Below are 17,384 nucleotides of genomic sequence, written 5' to 3'. Positions count from 1 at the left end.
GTCCCACTTGGGCTCGGGTCATGATCTCACAGTTTGTGAGTTCGAGACCCCTGTTGGACTCTGTGCTGACAGCTCAGAGCCTCGAGCCTGCTTCAGATTCTGTCTCCTTCACTCTCTGCCCCTCCCTCGCTTGCATTCTGTTTCTCTTTTTCTCTTTCTCTCTCTCTCTCAAAAATAAACATTAAAAAAAATTAAAAAAAAAAAAAAAAAGAATGGTCCAAGCTTTATCACAGAGTGCATATGCACAACCACCATGGGGTATATTATTACTATACCCACTTTACAGAAGACAAAAATCAAGGCTCAAGAGTTAAACAACTTATGAAAGGTAGGGAATTCAAAACTGGTTCTTCCCAGCTGCTTGTTATCTTTACATGGTATATTACATTTCCAAGTTTGACTGTACCTAGTTTGAGCTCTATCTTCTTATGACCATGTGCTGTGCTAGCTTACCTCATAAATCACTTTGTATTAACAACTGGGTGTTACACCTGCCAGGTGGCCTATGTCCAAATTAACCAGGACCCATCATCTCTGAACCAATAGGAAATTCTCAGGTCCTGCAGCTGGTAGGTCAGGGTGAGATTCAAGACTAGTAGGACTTAAATACATCTTTCAAATAACAGCATATGGTCAAACAGCTAACTCAACTTCCAAATGAAACTGCTAGAAACTACTGTGTTTTAGTTCAAGCCTAAAGTGCAAGCTTACCAGCTGCTTCAAAAGCCTACTCTTAATAGCACAGAGTGGTAACAGAAAAGGGCTCACACTTTGGGATCAGACAACCCCAGGTTGACTAGCCAAGTGAACCTGAGTGGATTTCTTAACCTCTCTGGGCTTATCTATTAAATGATGTTGGGTAAGATAACCCACCTTAGCCTCAGGTTCCCCATCTGCAAAATGAGATAACATTTACAACCTTATAGGGATGGCATGAGGACAGAAGGAATGCTTGGCCTTGTAGTACAAACAGATTAGCCCGCTGGAGAATAAGGGAAGCTGGTGGGATGATCAGATCGTTTCCAATCATTGAGGTAGTCTCGAGCAGAAAGTTTGGAAATGAATTAGAGGTTCACTGAACTTGAAGGGCCTGCCAAGATCTGTAAGGACTCATGCCAGTGAGAGTTGGATGCCTTATTCTGACAAAAGCCCTAGACTGATGTAACCCTTGCCTCCACTCTGCTAGGTCATCTGGCAGCAGTTGCTAGCAGCACTTTTTTCAGGTGAAAGGCTTCCGTTGAGCCAAGTGGTAGAGTGTAATCTCACATCATCTCTCATTCTTCAGCACCATAAGGCAGCAAGGGTAACTGAGCTATTCTGGGCCTTCCCTGTGAGATCCCAACTTTATCCATAGCCCATGGGCTCCCTTTGGCCTCATGTTCTGAAGCCTTTTCTGAGACATGTTCCTTCTGCCTCACGAGATCAGAGGCGACATGTGAAGACAAGGAACTGATCGTGCAAATGGACCTCAGCATTTTATTTCCTTATCATTTTATTTCCTTAGTTACGGCACATTTCCATTTACAGAGTACTTTCCCTTATAAAATCTCCCAGTGTTTACTTCTAATCTACTAAATAACTCCTCTGACCTCTTCTTGTTTTTACCCTTTAAATATCTGTTGATGGTCCATTCACCACATTCCCCATTCAATTATTAATGGCCCACAAAAACTTACTAGCAGCAATCATTTACTGATTAATCTGCACAACAATCCAGAAAGACAGGTAGTATTAATCCTTAGTTCTGCAGAGGGAAACCAAGGGGAAAAGAGAGGTTAACTCAGTTGCCCAAGGTCAGTGGCTAAACAAGATTATAACCAGGATCTATCCCGTCTTGTATCTCTGTAAACACTTCCCACAGAGCTATTCCCTTTCTTTCCAATCAACATGGTCAAGGCAGCTAGATCATTCCTGTGTTTCAGTTTCACAGAACAGTTTTGAACTGTCAAGATTCAACCTCAAGTAATTTTGCCTGCAAACAGTTCATAAATAAAAGTTGCTAAAATTAAGAGATAACAGTACTTGAAAGCCAATTTTACAAAAGCAAAAGATGAGTGAAAAGATCTGGATTATAGACCCAGCTCTGCCACAAGGAGACTCTGAGAGTCCCATAACTTCTCTGTATCTCTGACTTATCTATAAAAATGAGAGTATGCTGAATGTTATTTAAGGTACCCTGCTGTTTGAGATGACGCAATAGCTACTAAAAGAGCATGAAATATAAAGCTCCAATATCCAATGCTGCCGAGATCATGGTGAAATCAGTATATCCATTCATTGCTAATGAAGTACAGAGCTACAATCCCCTTGGAAAGCAAGACATCAACATACAGCAAAAACCATGAAGAATTTCATGTCCTTTTACTTGGTAATTTAACTCCTACAGTGTTTTACCCTAAGAAATAAATCAATAGAAGCCAAAAGACATACACAAATGAAAATGCAAATTTCAGTGCCAGCAATCAGAGGAAAAATTACCAATTTCAATATTCATTTTTAGAGGGATGTCTCATTAAATAAAACCACAGAACCATATTAATGTCATGTTGCTATTTAAAAGGATGAACATGAAAATTATGCAAAGTCATTGAAAATCATGTCAATACTATTAAATGAAAATAGCCAGAAGTAAAAGAGCAGGTATGTACTCTGATGTCAACTACATAAAATGTGGATAGATGTGCAAGGTCACGGGAAAACTCAAAATAGTCATGTCAGTAGTTAGGCTTATTTTTTTGAAATATTTTAAGTGTTTTTAATGAATGTTGTTTTTCCATTAACAAATACATTTTATCATTTCATCAATTATTTAAAATTTTCTCAACCCCTGCCTTAATTTAGCTTGATGGAAAATGAATTTTAAACTTTCTGCCTAAATCTCCTGAGTAATTTTTATTGGCTGACGTATTATTCATGACATTATTCTTCCAGAGTGATTTCTGCTCTTTACTATATAATTCTTTAGTGTCTTCAGAGATTCTAAAATCTCAGAACCCCTGCCTTCTTTCCCTCACCTAAGAGGATTCTTTAAAAGATGTGTCATCTAATCTAGCTATGAATAACTCCATGATTGCCTTGCAATGCTAATATTTGGCAACTGCCTGACCCAGCAGCCCATATTTTTCCATAACCTCGACCTGCGGGTGCCCATACAGGAGCCACAAAGTTGCCATTATCCTTTTCTCGGTGTATATAGGATGGATTTCAAGTTTGGGGAGCTTTACAGCAGGACAGCTTATCTTTTCAGGAGTTTTAGGACACCCTCTAGTTCCCTTGGGAAAGTTGCTCCCAAGCAGTACTGGACCCTCCCTTCATATAAGGACTTTCACATCCTCCTTCATTTCTTAGAAATGCTCTCTTACTAGTAGGTCATCTGTACCTCTTTGCTCATAATATCTGGGAAAGATTGCAGAGCCAATGAATTAAAAATATGATTCTAGGTCTCATGTGTGCCAATGAATGCCCTCATTAAAGCAGCATGAGTGAGATGAGATGGGTTTCAAAGCTTTCCGTCCCTTTGCCCCAGAGCCGCTGAGGCCAGGCACTGAAAGGATGCACAGTAAAATTAAATATCTAAAAATTCATCTTTAATTAACAGAATTGGATTAAAGCTAGACACCACCGCATATCATACGAGAAATGGCTGAGCTGGCTTCCAAGTGCTCTAATTCAATTAGGACGCAGTGAGTGACACTCGGACGGGAAAGGTTAATTGGGGGCGCCAGAACGCAATCATTCCTTACCTAACCAGTCATTAAACTTCTTAACCTCTGAGGGCAGTCCCAGCTCGGTGAAATCGCCTGTGTGGAGAAGGATGTCCCCATAAGGCATCTGGATACCATCTGTTCTGGAGTGTGTGTCTGAGATGCAGACAAACCGCGTGTGGCCCGCTGGTTTTGGAGTGTCATATGGGATGGGGTCGACCCTAAAGTAGACATAACAGATCCCATAACAGTTAAATATATTAGAACCCTTGTAATTGTCATTGCACATACATATCGATTGTTATCCGTGAACACGCCCAGACAAACTGATGCAAAGGCAGAAGGGCCCGTTGTAACAAGGGAGACTTTGGGGTGCAAAGGAGAAAGCATCACCCATCTACAACTCCACTGAGCAAATTCAAAAAGGCTTACTTACCTGGTAGGAGAATTAAAAGGAAAGGATATCTTACATGTAGGATCAGAAATAACCCAGGAAACTGGCAGAGTGATGAATGGTGAAGTTTAGGGATATTGAACCCCAACTGGGGAAGCAAAATTATGCTATTTTCTCTCATCATGTTCCAATTGATCCCACTCCTCATTAAGAAATGGATAACTACATTTATTCCTTCTTAAACATGCATAACTTAAGCAATGAACTAATTTAGGGAGAACACTCAGCACATGCTTTGCCAACTGAGATGTGGAGAGATCTAGATAGTGCTTATATTTAATTTCCTTTCCACAACCATTCAACACCTGTATCTTCTTGTTTTTGCTAAGTGATTCACAAATCAAACCGTGGGGAGAGAAGGTGATGTCAAAATGGCAGGACTGAAAAGAAAAACATCGACTGTTGAAAGAACTTTGTCAAGCTCCTTCTTTACCACCATGAATTATCTGCAGTCCCAGTGATACCTTAGATCACTTGCAAGACTCCCAATGCCTTGGGCAAAGATTCTATTCAGTACAAATAGTAAGCCTTTTAATGGGTGTGTATAGATCTACATATACATTAATATATGTATAGTTTTAGAGACCTAAGCACTGTGAAATTACACTAGGGCATAAGAATCAAAAGGCAAAATGATCAACCCGAAGCAAAGAAAATGAAACAGAACAGTCTCATTTAATTGAGTGTAACAAAGTGTGCTAAATAAACTTGGTAAAAGAAATGCAAATCTGGCTCTTCAAGCATACAGTTTTAATTATTTAAGGGGTTTGTAGCAGAGTTAAGGATGCTTTAACTATATTAACTCTACACTGACAGCTTCCTTTAATTTCTCTGTAGGAATGTACACTTATTTTGGATTATGGGTGAAAAGAAGCAGTTATAAAGGCAAAGAGAAGGTCACAAGAGAGGCAAATATGCAATGCGGAGATTAGAGTGTGAAACATTAAATAAGGAACAATATTTCATGTCACAGCCCCGCCCATGATCGTTAACATGCAGCAGGGAACACGCTGAAAGCTCAACACAAGATTCCCTATATGTGTTGCCTCTACAGGCTTTGTTTAATTTTTCTTTCTTTTTTCCCCTTTTTTAAAAGAAATGATCTAGTTTAACAATGGCAATTTTAGTGAGGAGAATAAAGACATCAATACACAACCTGGACAGTCTTGGTGGCGTTTCTTTAATGAGTAAATCTTTTAACATAATTTTCTCTTTGTCACAGAAGAAGGAAAAGAAGGAAGAAAAAAAGAGCAAGAAGACAGAAGGGGGTGGGGGATTGTGAACTGGTTAATGCAGCGGGTCTAATTGGAAACCCAAAAAGAAAGTTTAACTTCTGCAAAAAATTAATGAATTTTTCCTGTAAAGGTTAGAAATTAATAATGCTATTACCATGGAGAATATTCACTAATCCACTGAGATCTCATGAGTAACCTGGAAACCCTTCTGATGATATGCAGTGTTGACTTTTTTTTATATATATAAAAACGTTTGGTGTCTTCCCTTCCATTACACAGACTCTATTACACTCAGTCTGAGCAGTTCCAGTCTCATCAATATCTCCTGTCTTCTACAAGTAGTTTCCCTGGAGGATGAATGCCTGTTCTCTGAAGCAGAATGCAAGTGAAAAGTTAAAGTGATAGGTAATACTCTCTTCCCACGTCAAGCGTTAAGATCCTCACTGGAACAGGACCGCGCACATTTCAACATTTGGATGAAAATTAAATAAATATCAGCCACTGGGCTTGTAAATATATGAATAAATTCAAATATATATATATATACACACACACACACACACACACACACACACACACACACGTATCTACATAAATACATCTTTATTTTCCAGTTCTCATCCTAAGGCTAACCTATAGACACAGTCCCTATTTCTTCTTTTCCATAACTCAGCTAAGCTACAGGTACAACTACTACATCAAAATCCTTTACTAATCCATCAGAATTTATCAGACAGACATACCTTATAGTTATCATTTTCAATTTACTAAACAGAAAGTAGTACAGATATAACCCCCTCACTGTGAGCAGGCCCCTATTCTATGACTTCTTCTCAGTGTTAAGAAGCAAATCAACACATGGTACATAATCTGTTTCCCATCTTAGTTCTATACTAGGCAATAACTTTCTTCTGAGCCTACTGATTGGACCACCTGTCAATTTCTAAGTGGCTTCCACTTCCTTCCCCACCTTCCCACCTCCTCCAGAGAAACATTCAAATGTCCAACAGAATTGAGAAGAAAGGGAAAAGGGGGAAAATGTGTCTTCCTAGCTGTGAGCTGAAATAAAATGAATCAGAAGTACATAGGAAGGCGCAGAGAAGCCTCACCGGTCAATATCACCAATTTGATATCACCAAAGAGAATTAGGTAGACGCTGAAGACAGTTATGGAGGATTGATTCAAGGGAGAGGCTTGGGGAAGGGAGAGGTATAAAGAAGCAAATGCAAAATTTATATGCATCCTCTGACCCAGAGACACTGATGTCCTTTGTTACCCACAGGATTCCAAACAAGGCAAGAGATGGTTTCAGGAGACAAGACAGCACAGCATGTCAGAGCCATGCTGAAAGATAACATGACAACTATCACCTGGGGGGGGGGGGGGGGGTCATAGGAAGGAAGACATTTCCACTCAAAGACATTCCGAGTTGAAAATAAGATGTCTAGTAGAGTAGGCAAGTTGCAGCAGATATAATTAAAGTTGAGACAACCCTCGGGACACTACTATTTCCAAATTGGGCATTTGGTAAATGCTTTGAAAATAAAAGTCAAGGCCATCAAATATTTTCACTATAAAAGTATATCTAAGGGAGACCATGACTACCATTAGAAGATCTACCAGTTCACATGGTGTGAAGACCCTCAGACTACATTTTCCCTCTTAGTTAACTTTTACTGCTTACTGTTTATGCTGCTGACTTCTCAAATGATTGAACATTTCCCCTAAGGCATCATGTCAAGTAGCCTAGCACATGAGTATCTTACCGAGGCAATCTAACCCCCAGAGCCAGATTCAAATATCACAGTGAGACTTGCACGTACATTTGAGTGCACCCCGGGGAAAACAAGAGGACATGGGAAGATGAGAAGAAAACACAGCATCGCAAAATCCCAGAGCCAGACAAAACCTTAGCGGGCATTGGGTTCAATGCTGTATATGAAGCTTGAATTCCTTCTACACCATCTGCCCTGCCTAACTGACACAAGTTTTCTTCCCAAGGTTTTTCAGAGAAGGAGAGCTCCTGGGTTGCCTCCTCTCCCCTCCAGGACCCCTATTCTTGTTTTTCGATACTTCTACTTGGCGAAAAAGTTTCTCATCCAGGGTCTGCACCTCTGCAAGCGCACAAAAAGCTGAGCCCGGTCCTAAGAGACTTGGCCCAGAGCCTGAAAACTAACAATGTTGGCTGAGTTATTCGCTTCTGGTGAGTCATTTCATTCTTTGGGGCTTCATTTTTTTTTCTTCCTTCATCTGTAAAATGGGAATAATAACAGCCTAATCTGCTGTGTTGCTGTGAGGATATAAATTGTCAAGTACCGGGTCTGGCACATAGCACATGTTCAGGAAGTAAAGAAGGAGAATGACACGAGTGAAGCATGCTTGACTGTCTGGCTTTGAATCTCACTCCAGATTTATGAATGGCGTGACACCAAACAAGGGGCTAAACTCCTGTCTCGGTTTCCTCCCCAACAAAAGTTATAAAAACAGCACCTGTCCCAGAGGATTGCTGTGAGGGTAAAGAGGTATCATGTACTCAAAGCATTCAGAACAGTCTGACACAACAGCAGACACTCAGTAAGTGGGTACGGTTTTGTGTTTTTGTTTTTTATGAAGTACTAATATTTTTGCTACTATTCGTAGCAGCAGCATCTTTTAGCTTCTCTGGCCTCCATGTCTTCTGTTACAAGGAGGGAACAGCTACTACACAGGAACTTCCTGAGCTAAAGGAGGTCACATACACAATACCTGGCACATACCCCACAGTCAATAAACACATTTATTTCCTTCCTGTTACTTTCTTCTTTAATCTCAGTCTTCTGCGTTTGAAATACCAGGAAATAAGGGTGCCTGGGTGGCTCAGTCGGTTGAGCATCCAACTCTGGATTTTGGCTAAGTTCATGATCCAGGGTTGTAGGATCAGGCCGTGCATCAGGCTCCATGCTGAACGCTGATCTTGGAGGCTGCCTGAGATTCTCTCGCTCTCTTCCTCTGCCCTTCCCCCTCCCCTCTCTATAAAATGAAATAATAAAATAAAATAAAATAAAATAAAATAAAATACCAGAGAATAAGAATCCAGTCCCCTTTTCCCTTTGATGGTTCCTCAAATATTTGAGGACAAGTATCATAACTCCCTAATATCTTCTCTACTCTGAGAAGACCTGGTTTCTCCAATGTTCCCTTGTGTGATAAGATTTCTGGTACCTTCACAGTCCTACTGGTCTCCTCCTCAATAGGATCTGATTGGTCTGAGCTCCTCCCTGTGCAGTGGCCGAATTCGTGGGCCTGTGAACTCATGGGCCAGCGAGCTGTGTATCAAAGATCTGTGTCGTTAGAGGCGATGGAGAGACAACACTGCTGGGCACACTGGTGGTCTTTCTGAGAGGAGGTATCGTCAAAACGTTTTCTAATTCAGTCTCCAACTTTTGTGCCAAGCCTCACTTGTTCTTGAAGCTTGACTGTCAAATGCTTATATATCTCATTGCATATTCAAACAAATAAACCATTCTCATTTAGTCAGTCTTGACACATTAGAGTTTTTTGCCCATAAAAAATGGTAATATTACTGCTTCCACTATGGGATACTTTTCCAACAATATCTGTTATTTTTCCCAATAACAAATTCATACAGTGTTGTAAGCTCCATTGATAGATCTTCATAAAAGCTGTTATCATGTCATTTGTTATGACATGAATTTCTTCTTTAGACCATGTGTGCAGTAAAAGCCTTGTGTACACAATTAGCCTATAATTCAGTGTGAGAAAAGAATATTACCCTTACAAAGCGTTTTAACGGGAATCAAATGTATTTACCATCCCCATATTCCACTTGAAAATATTGTTTATGCATTCCACTGACTCGATCTTTAAAGTTTTCCAATGGGATACTAAAGCTTTCATTTTTTGCCCAGAAAATTCAAGTGGCAGGAAAGCTAAAGTTATATGTGAGACGTTACACCATCCACCCTGATACACTTTAGCCAACACTAAAGATATGCAAAACCTGCCAGCAAAACAATGAAATATAAATACCAGGTGTAGGGGCACCGAGGTGGCTCAGTTGGTTAAGTGTCCGACTTCGGCTCAGGTCTTGATCTCCCGTTCATGAGTTCGAACCCCACAGCGGGCTCTGGGCTGACAGCTCAGAGCCTGGAGCCTGCCTCTGATTCTGTATCTCCCTCTCTCTCTCTGCCCCTCCCTGCTCACATTGTGCCTCTCTCTCTAAAATAAAATAAACATTCAAAATAAGTCAATAAATACCAAGAGTAAGTTATTAGAATCACAAAATTTTATATTGGAAAAGACTTTAGAGATTGTCCAATCCACTGTTACACTTCTTTGAAAATCTTCTTCATGGTCTGCCTTATTCATGTATGCCCCCACTTAGTTTCTATGATGCATTTCACCCTTCATATACATTTTTTTTAAAGTACTGCCCTAAACAATATCATTTATTAACTCATAACTTAGATATTCTGGTTTTATTTTCCAACTACACAGTAAAACAAATAGAGAACTACTACAATTTAAAGGTTTGTCCACTCTAAATAACTAGAACTGAGATTTCTTAAGTTCCAGTTTCTCTTTCCATCCACTTAATTGTGGAAACTTAGAAAAACGCTGGCATTTGGAGAATAAAAAAAGATAAAAATTACAAAATCCTAGCAAATCACCTAAACTCTGGTACCATTAAGATCCAGAGAGTCTGGGGGCACCTGGGTGGCTCACTCAATTAAGCGCACACTTCAGTTCAGGTCATGATCTCATGGTAGGTGAGTTTGAGCCCCACTTCGTGTGAACTCGAGCCCCACTCCAGGCTCCTCACTCTCTCTCTTTCTCTCTCTGCACCTCCTAGGATTCTTTCTCTCTCTCTCTACCCCTTGCTCACTCAGGCTCACTCTCTCTCTCTCAAAAGTAAGTACATAAATAAATAATATACATATATACATATCTAGAGAGTCTGCTCAAAATTATTAGAATTCACTATTGAAACTATCCAAGTTTTAGTGCCGTGTATATTGACCCCTTAATTCTCATGTTAACTTATCCAGTCAAACTGAATCTCTTAAAAGCTCAAAAAAAAAAAAAAAAAAAAAAAAAATCTGCCTATTGCACTACATTGGGGAAGTGAGTAATGTAAAAGCTTGATTTTTTTAAAATACCGATAGAAATTAAAAGTATTCCTCATTCTCAGGTACATCAAGTCACATGAGCAAACTGATTGTCAATGTTTCCTAACACAGGTCTCTTTAAACAGACTACATTAGCTGACAGATAAGTCTCATTTTTTTGTGGGGCTTTTTTTTTGTTTTGTTTTTAAAAAGCCCTGTTTGTGGAGTCCGGGAGCTCCTGCACTTTTACCCATTGGTCATTACTTAGTCATGTGACCCTGGGCAAGTCACTTCTCTTGTAGCCTCTTCCTCAAGTGTGAAAAGAGGGGCAAGACCCAATGACCACCACCACCACCACAACTTCCCCCCCCCCCCCACATGATTAGCTGCAAGGTTTGTACGCCACTATTTAAGGCTTCAGAAGTAATTCAGTCTCTTAAGTAGCTTAAGCATGTCCTTTCTCTTTGCAATTTTCTTCTCTGCTTTCCCAGACAATGCAAAGATAAACACAGTCCAGACCCATCCAAATATAATCCGAATTAGCGGGGCTTTATATGGAAAGAGAAGCGAAACCACAATGTAGGACTGCAGACGGGGCTTCCCGGGATATCTAGTGTAAAAGAGAACAAAGCCAGAATTCTGTTACCACAACAAAACAAAAATTAAGGGGTATGTGATTTAACTGAGTTGCGTCAGAAATGGGGCTGTTCTCATTTCTCTGAAACTATGAGCTGGTGAAATTCTCCTAGTTTAGCCATCATGCCCGGGAACAGTAACGGTGCTGAAACACAGTAAGTAAGCATAACAGAACCAGATGTATAAATATATTCACATTTGTAGCAAGGGCACTGCTTTCCTTTAACTGCTGAACTGCTGTATCAACACTGTTCTATCACCGACTAATTATAGCTAACAAAGCCCACTGCACAAAGTATGTCTCGTCTATTTTTTCCTGGTACAGAAGTACAGTGCCGACATTCAATGAATATTAAGTGGAAATGATTTAATTCTTTGAGCACTGCATCTGATATGAATTCATGGTCTTTCTACCAGTGCCATTCTAGGTGTTTTCATGCCCATCAGGGTAGCAATGGTCTGAGCCACTGACGCCTCTTGGCTGGCATATTGTTGGGTTGTAAATATCTCACTGGAGATGTACTATCTAGAGTTAAATGTTTCCCTCTCCCCTAACCTACCAACCAAGTTAATCGGCTTACAGTTCTGGGTAGTGGCCTTGCATCTGAGAAAAGAAGGCACGTGACACTGAACTGAGCGTCCGTTATTTCACACATTCAGTCAGGCATTTGGTGAACAACCATTTCTCAGGCATCTACCTGTGTGCCAGGTAGCATGATAGGTTCGGGAAAAACAAAGAAGCAAGAAGGATGGCTTCTTCAAGGATTCTGTAGTTGGTCCCTCCATTCATCTATTCACCAAACGCTTACTGGCATGTCTGGTTTCTGCTCATTGAGTCATTTCACAACATTTAAACAGGTGACTTTCACAACCGTGTGCAAGGTGTTATAATCAAGGCTGCGTGAGGTGCTGTGGAGTAAAGTAAAATGATTGGCACTGCTTGTGGGCTAGGATGAAGGACAGGGCATTACAGTGGGCAAAGGACACACGGTAGTATGTCAATCTCAAATGCCCGGGACAATCCATCTTCGGCTCAGAAAGAAGCAGAAGAGTGGCCTGAAGCTGGAACTTGAATTGGGATTACAACAAGCATAGACTTAGAAAGTCAAGCAGAAAGGAAGGGCTGTCCAGGCAACAGGAGGAACAGTGTGGAAGTACTCAGCATGAGTAGGGAACTCAGAGTAAAGAGCGGTGGCTGGAATAGTCACCGGAACAGTGAGCAGTGGAAGGTTTGAAAGGCTATGGGCTTGGAAGCCAGATCACGGACAGAAAGACAGGTGGTGGGGCCTGAACCAGCCCTGGAGGCCATGGAAAACATCCTCCTCCCTCACCCACTGAGAGGTGCAGGGGGCCACAAAGAAAGCAGGCTTTTAGGAAAACTGAGGCTCTGTGCAGGATGTGAGAGGTGGTGGGGGCAGGGGAATGGAAAGATGGAAAGACAGAAAGGAGAGGGTATGAAACAATAGCGTAGAAATCTGACGATGATATTAAAATGGAAGCCATCAGGAGCATACTGCAAATGAGGGTCAGAGAAGTCACCACAAATGAACCACAATATGCTACACTATTAAGTCTCCTGTGGTTCCATCCTGTCCACACTTTTATCATTGATCTGGTGCTATGGACTGAATTTTGTGTCCTCCCCTAAAATTCATATGTCGAATCCCTAATCCCTGATGTGGTAGTACTGGGTATATGGAGCATCTGGGAGTCAATTAGGTCATGAATCGGACTAGTGGCCTCATAAAAAGAGATAGAAGAAAGATGACGTCTCTCTCAGCCATGTGAGGACAGCGCAAGAGTGTAGCCATCTACAAGCCATCTACAATGCCTTTCACATGACTGTTTTCATTTAATCCTTGTGGCAGGTAGGCCCCATTTTTCTCCCATTTTACAAAGAGGAAACTGAGACTCAGAAAGATGAAGCAATTTGGCAAAGGCACAGGGCCAGTAAGTGGTTCTGCCCCAAGCAGACTGCTCAGTGTCTCTGTCCTTCTGCCATCCTCCCAGCTATACAACCTTCTCTTACAGAACACAACACACCCAGATGTAAGAGCAGATTGTCCTAAAATGGAGCACACAGATTATTTTTTAATCAATAATTACAATCACAACTTCCAGAACAAAATGTGGGTCATTTTCAAATACTGGTCTGAAAACACTTCATCTGACTCAGTCCAGGAGAAAGAACCTTAAGGGACATCGAAAACACATGCATTTAATTTTTTAAATGTTGGAGGAGATATTCCTGAGGAGGTGTTGGGTTTAATTGACTAAACAAGATTTTTTTAATTAAAACTCTGCGAAAGAAAAACAAATTCTACTGTCTTTCTCTACCTTTCCAACTCCGGAAAGCCAAGCTGTAAAGATGTAAAGCAAGGCTTAACATCTCACAAGTGGTTGTTAATGGATTCATTGTTTAGTTAATTGTGCTGAACAGAAGTGCAGGTAGCTTCATATTTGCATGGATAATAGGTCTTCTTTAAAGTGTGTGGCCAGTTCAGTTGGGTTTTAATGATCTGTAATTTTTTTCTTTTCCAACTTTGGGTTGGGTTGATTGATTGATTTTCAAAAAATCAGTCATGCCTAAGGCAAAAAGACCATTTTTGCTACATTTGGGACATCTTGTTAGTACGTTTCAAAACAGATGCTTGTTTGTAAGGCTACTTAACATGATGCCAACATTTAACAACCTTTCAAAGTTAATCCAATACAATAATTTTCATACTCAATACATACTACTCTAGGGCCTGTTTCGTAATAAAAAGAACTATTTTACCTTACATGTTTATCCCTTTCTGAAATAGCTAGTCCATAATTCAACCATAAAAATTACATAGTTCCCACACAGCAGAAGAACCCAAGGAGAACCTTTTCCCTTTCTGGGCATGAATACTTATTACCTTGGTAGAGTATGTTATAGTTTACATTTCCCCATGATTATCACAAGGTTGGTGTATACAAGGTACAGATCAGGTGGGTGACTTGACCATGATCACCCAGCTAGTATCTGGCTGAAAAGACAATCAAATCTAGGTCTGACTGTAATTCCAGTGGTCACTTTACTTTGAACAATAACAAAGGGAAATACCCTCCATCGTGTTTTAACTTCTAATTACCACTGGCCAAACTCTGCACAGATTTCTCTGTTGAATGATGCTGGCAAGGTCTACCAACAGGTAGGACTAGAGATTATTCCTCCACCCCAAGCTTTTGAATGAGGCATTTTATTCATTTAGTCCACAGGTGGGCAAGCTACAGTCCATTTGCAAAATAAAGTCCAATGCATGTTTCTATAAAGAAAGTTTTACTGTAACTCAGCTACATTCATTTGCTTCAATATTATCTATGGCCACTATCATGCTACAACAGCAGAGTTTCATAATTGTGACACATGCCATATGGCCTGCGGAGTCTCAAATATTTAGGATCTGTAACTTTACAGATAAAAGTTTGCCCACTCCTGATTCTGTCACTGAACAAACGTTAGTAAGCAACAACTATATGTTAGACACTACATTACTAATATCTAATATTTAGCAGTATCTATTATATGCCAGAGGCTTTCCCTATATTTCTATATTATTTCCTATATTATTACATTCAATTCTCTCAAGACCTCTGCATAATGTATATGTGTGCATGTGTACACACACATGCATGTGCTTTTCTTGCATACTCCAAATTTTACTAAAGATCCCACATTAAGCTTGGGACTCTCGATTTGGAACCTGTCTAAATCATGAGCCCTTTGCTATGCAATACTGCTTCTCAGAGGTGACTTTGGAATGAGCGTCCTTCCAGTGAAATGCCGAAGCCCCTAGGCATTATCTGATCCCATAGGGAGAAATGCCTTAGCCTTTGGGCTATTTTATAACTTCCTAACTTGTAGATAAATGAAAGCAATGCAAATAACTCTTATCTACAGATGCAAATAAGTTCTGCCCAGTGGAAGTTCAATCGACTCCCCCTCTAGTTTTGAATCCATTTGTAAATTCATGTCAACGTTCTTTTATTCCATACAAATTTGTGGTTCTCCTGTGAACCTGTTACAACAAATTGTATGTATGAATTGTATGAATCAGGGTTTTGAGAAGTTATCCTTTAACAGGGGTTACGAAGATGCCTTTTTTACCATCTTGAATCTCACAGTTTTGTTTGGATTACATACCAAAGTGTAATCAATATGACCATAAATTTTATATACCTAAAAAGGGATGGGAGGAGGGAGAATAAGAGAGAACACAGAGATTAAGAGGTCACTTTGAGGGTCGTTTATGTTACGGAAAGCATCAGCAAGACTTAGATTTGGACCATGGTTCTGCCTGTGCTTAGCTTTACTAAGCATATTACTGAACTCCTATAAGCCTCAGTAATCGCATCTGTAAACTGGGGATGATGCTGATTAAATAGCTATTGCTTATAAAGGGACTGGCACATATTAAGTGATCAATAAGTGTTAACCACCATTATTGAGATTCTTCTCTGAGAAATATTGAAGAAATTAGTTCTATTTAGAGATGGGAAGGTCTTCACAAAGCGGGTATATTTGATCCAGGTCTTGAAGGGATAGTAGGAGTTCACCAAGCAGAAAGCTAGAGTAATGTCATTTGACATAAAAGGCACAGTGTTTTTTTTTGTTTTGTTTTGTTTTTTTAAACTGAAAGGTATGAGGGTGGGGAAGGTAAGTGAGACTGCCAAATTTACAAGAAGGCAATTACCAGGTAGACACTAAATTTATAAGGTGACCTGAATTCTCCTAAAGTTGTTAAAGCTGCTACCTCCCTACTTCACAGTGTGTACAGACAGCTAAAGCCAGGTAGGAATGCAATATGAAGATACCAATTTTCACAAAATCCAGAGACCAAATCATCATGACTACAAGTATGACTACTCACAGGTTCAAGGACCCATCAGGAACAAGGGTATAAGATCGCATTTTATAGAGGACAACTTTGTAACAGCTTTCATTCAGCACAAACTCTCCCCCTCTCTTTTTTCTCTGTTTCCCTTTCTCTCTCTCATTCTGTCTTTTATATACCCGTAAAAATAACACACAAATCCAATTACACTCTGTTCTTACCTTGGCCAGACCCTGTTTGTTTCCGTGCCTTATTCTATGTCATTTCTACATGAAATCACCCTGTTTTATCAAATCGGGGACTTTCCTGGATACTTTGGATGAGAATAAATTTCAGATTAATTCCCAGTTCTGAGTCAATATTTGCTAAAAGTTTACTAGAAAGTCTTCATCCACCATGTTTGCATAATTCTGTTTGCTCCTTTTCAGTCCTGCATACACCCATTTGAATGAGGAACTGTAAAGGGCCTGTTGTTATCTGACCTGCACACTCTGCAAAGGGCCCACAGGTCTGCTAAGACTCAGGCATGTCAGCTATCTCTTTCTGCTAGAGCAATGATGGGTAAGATGAAAAGGAGGTTAGAAATACTTTAGGTTTGGGCAGGAAAATAACTTCCTCAAAAAGCCTTTTCCTTTAAAAAAAAATACCACAAAAATGTTACAGGTACTCCCTGCGTCCTACTATCAGATATCATCCCGCCCCCAGTCTCCAGAGGTTCTGCTGTGTGATTGTTTCAAGCTCTCTTCTTCGTGAAGAGGTGAACACGTGACCACTGCCATCCATAAAGGCTGAAGTGAGTGTACTTAGCTAAAGGGCATTGCAATAATTTTTCTCTTCCACGTGAGAAAGTTAGCCTTGAAAATTCTCTGGCTCAGTGCCTGTTTTTAAATCATCTTTTAGGGAGGGATGGCCAAGGGGACACGTTAAGTTTGAACCAGTCTCCTTCTCACTCCCAAATCAACAGCTCTTTAAAATAACAACAATAATAATGATAATGATAATAGTAAGACAGTACCCCCTATCAAGCCTTCAGATTTGCTTTCAAGGCAGAAGACAATGCTGAAGACCGAATATTTTAATAGGGAATGCCTCCAAATACTCGTTGCAGGAAAGCAGTCCCGGCAGATGGATTAAACTTGATTAGCATAGGGGCTGGCGCTGTTCTGCACAGAAAACATGATTTCTATTGGAATCTAGGGTGAATGGGAGCCTGAGAAAGTCACTGAAAAGATATGTAACCCCCAACTACAAATCAACTTCTGATTCCAAAGAAATTAGTGTCTTTCCCCAACCCAGGCTGTAGCATGTCGCTGTGTGAGGAAACATGGTGAGAATCATGAACCCATTTCAATAAATGCAGCAGCAGGGCTAGACTATCATTTCTT

At 40.2% G+C, this 17,384-nt stretch overlaps 1 protein-coding gene across 4 annotated transcripts in view; it reads right to left on the bottom strand.

Moving 5' to 3' along the window:
• The window catches only part of MPPED2 (metallophosphoesterase domain containing 2), a 175,490-nt gene that overhangs the window by 122,884 nt on the left and 35,222 nt on the right, over positions 1–17,384 (bottom strand). For all 4 annotated transcript variants that reach the window (XR_002081917.2, XM_019456593.2, XM_019456596.2 and 1 more), the window contains exon 3: positions 3,744–3,925. Coding sequence is in view for 3 of the 4 variants with exons in the window: in XM_019456593.2 (XP_019312138.1) it covers positions 3,744–3,925 (182 nt within the window). In the remaining variant the exon portion in view is untranslated. The remainder of the gene's footprint in view (positions 1–3,743; positions 3,926–17,384) is intronic.

This window comes from Panthera pardus, unplaced genomic scaffold (assembly GCF_024362965.1).
Source record: "Panthera pardus isolate Hobbes unplaced genomic scaffold, ASM2436296v1 HiC_scaffold_12, whole genome shotgun sequence".
Taxonomy (NCBI): domain Eukaryota; kingdom Metazoa; phylum Chordata; class Mammalia; order Carnivora; family Felidae; genus Panthera; species Panthera pardus.
This window is presented reverse-complemented; position numbering and strand designations above follow the sequence as displayed.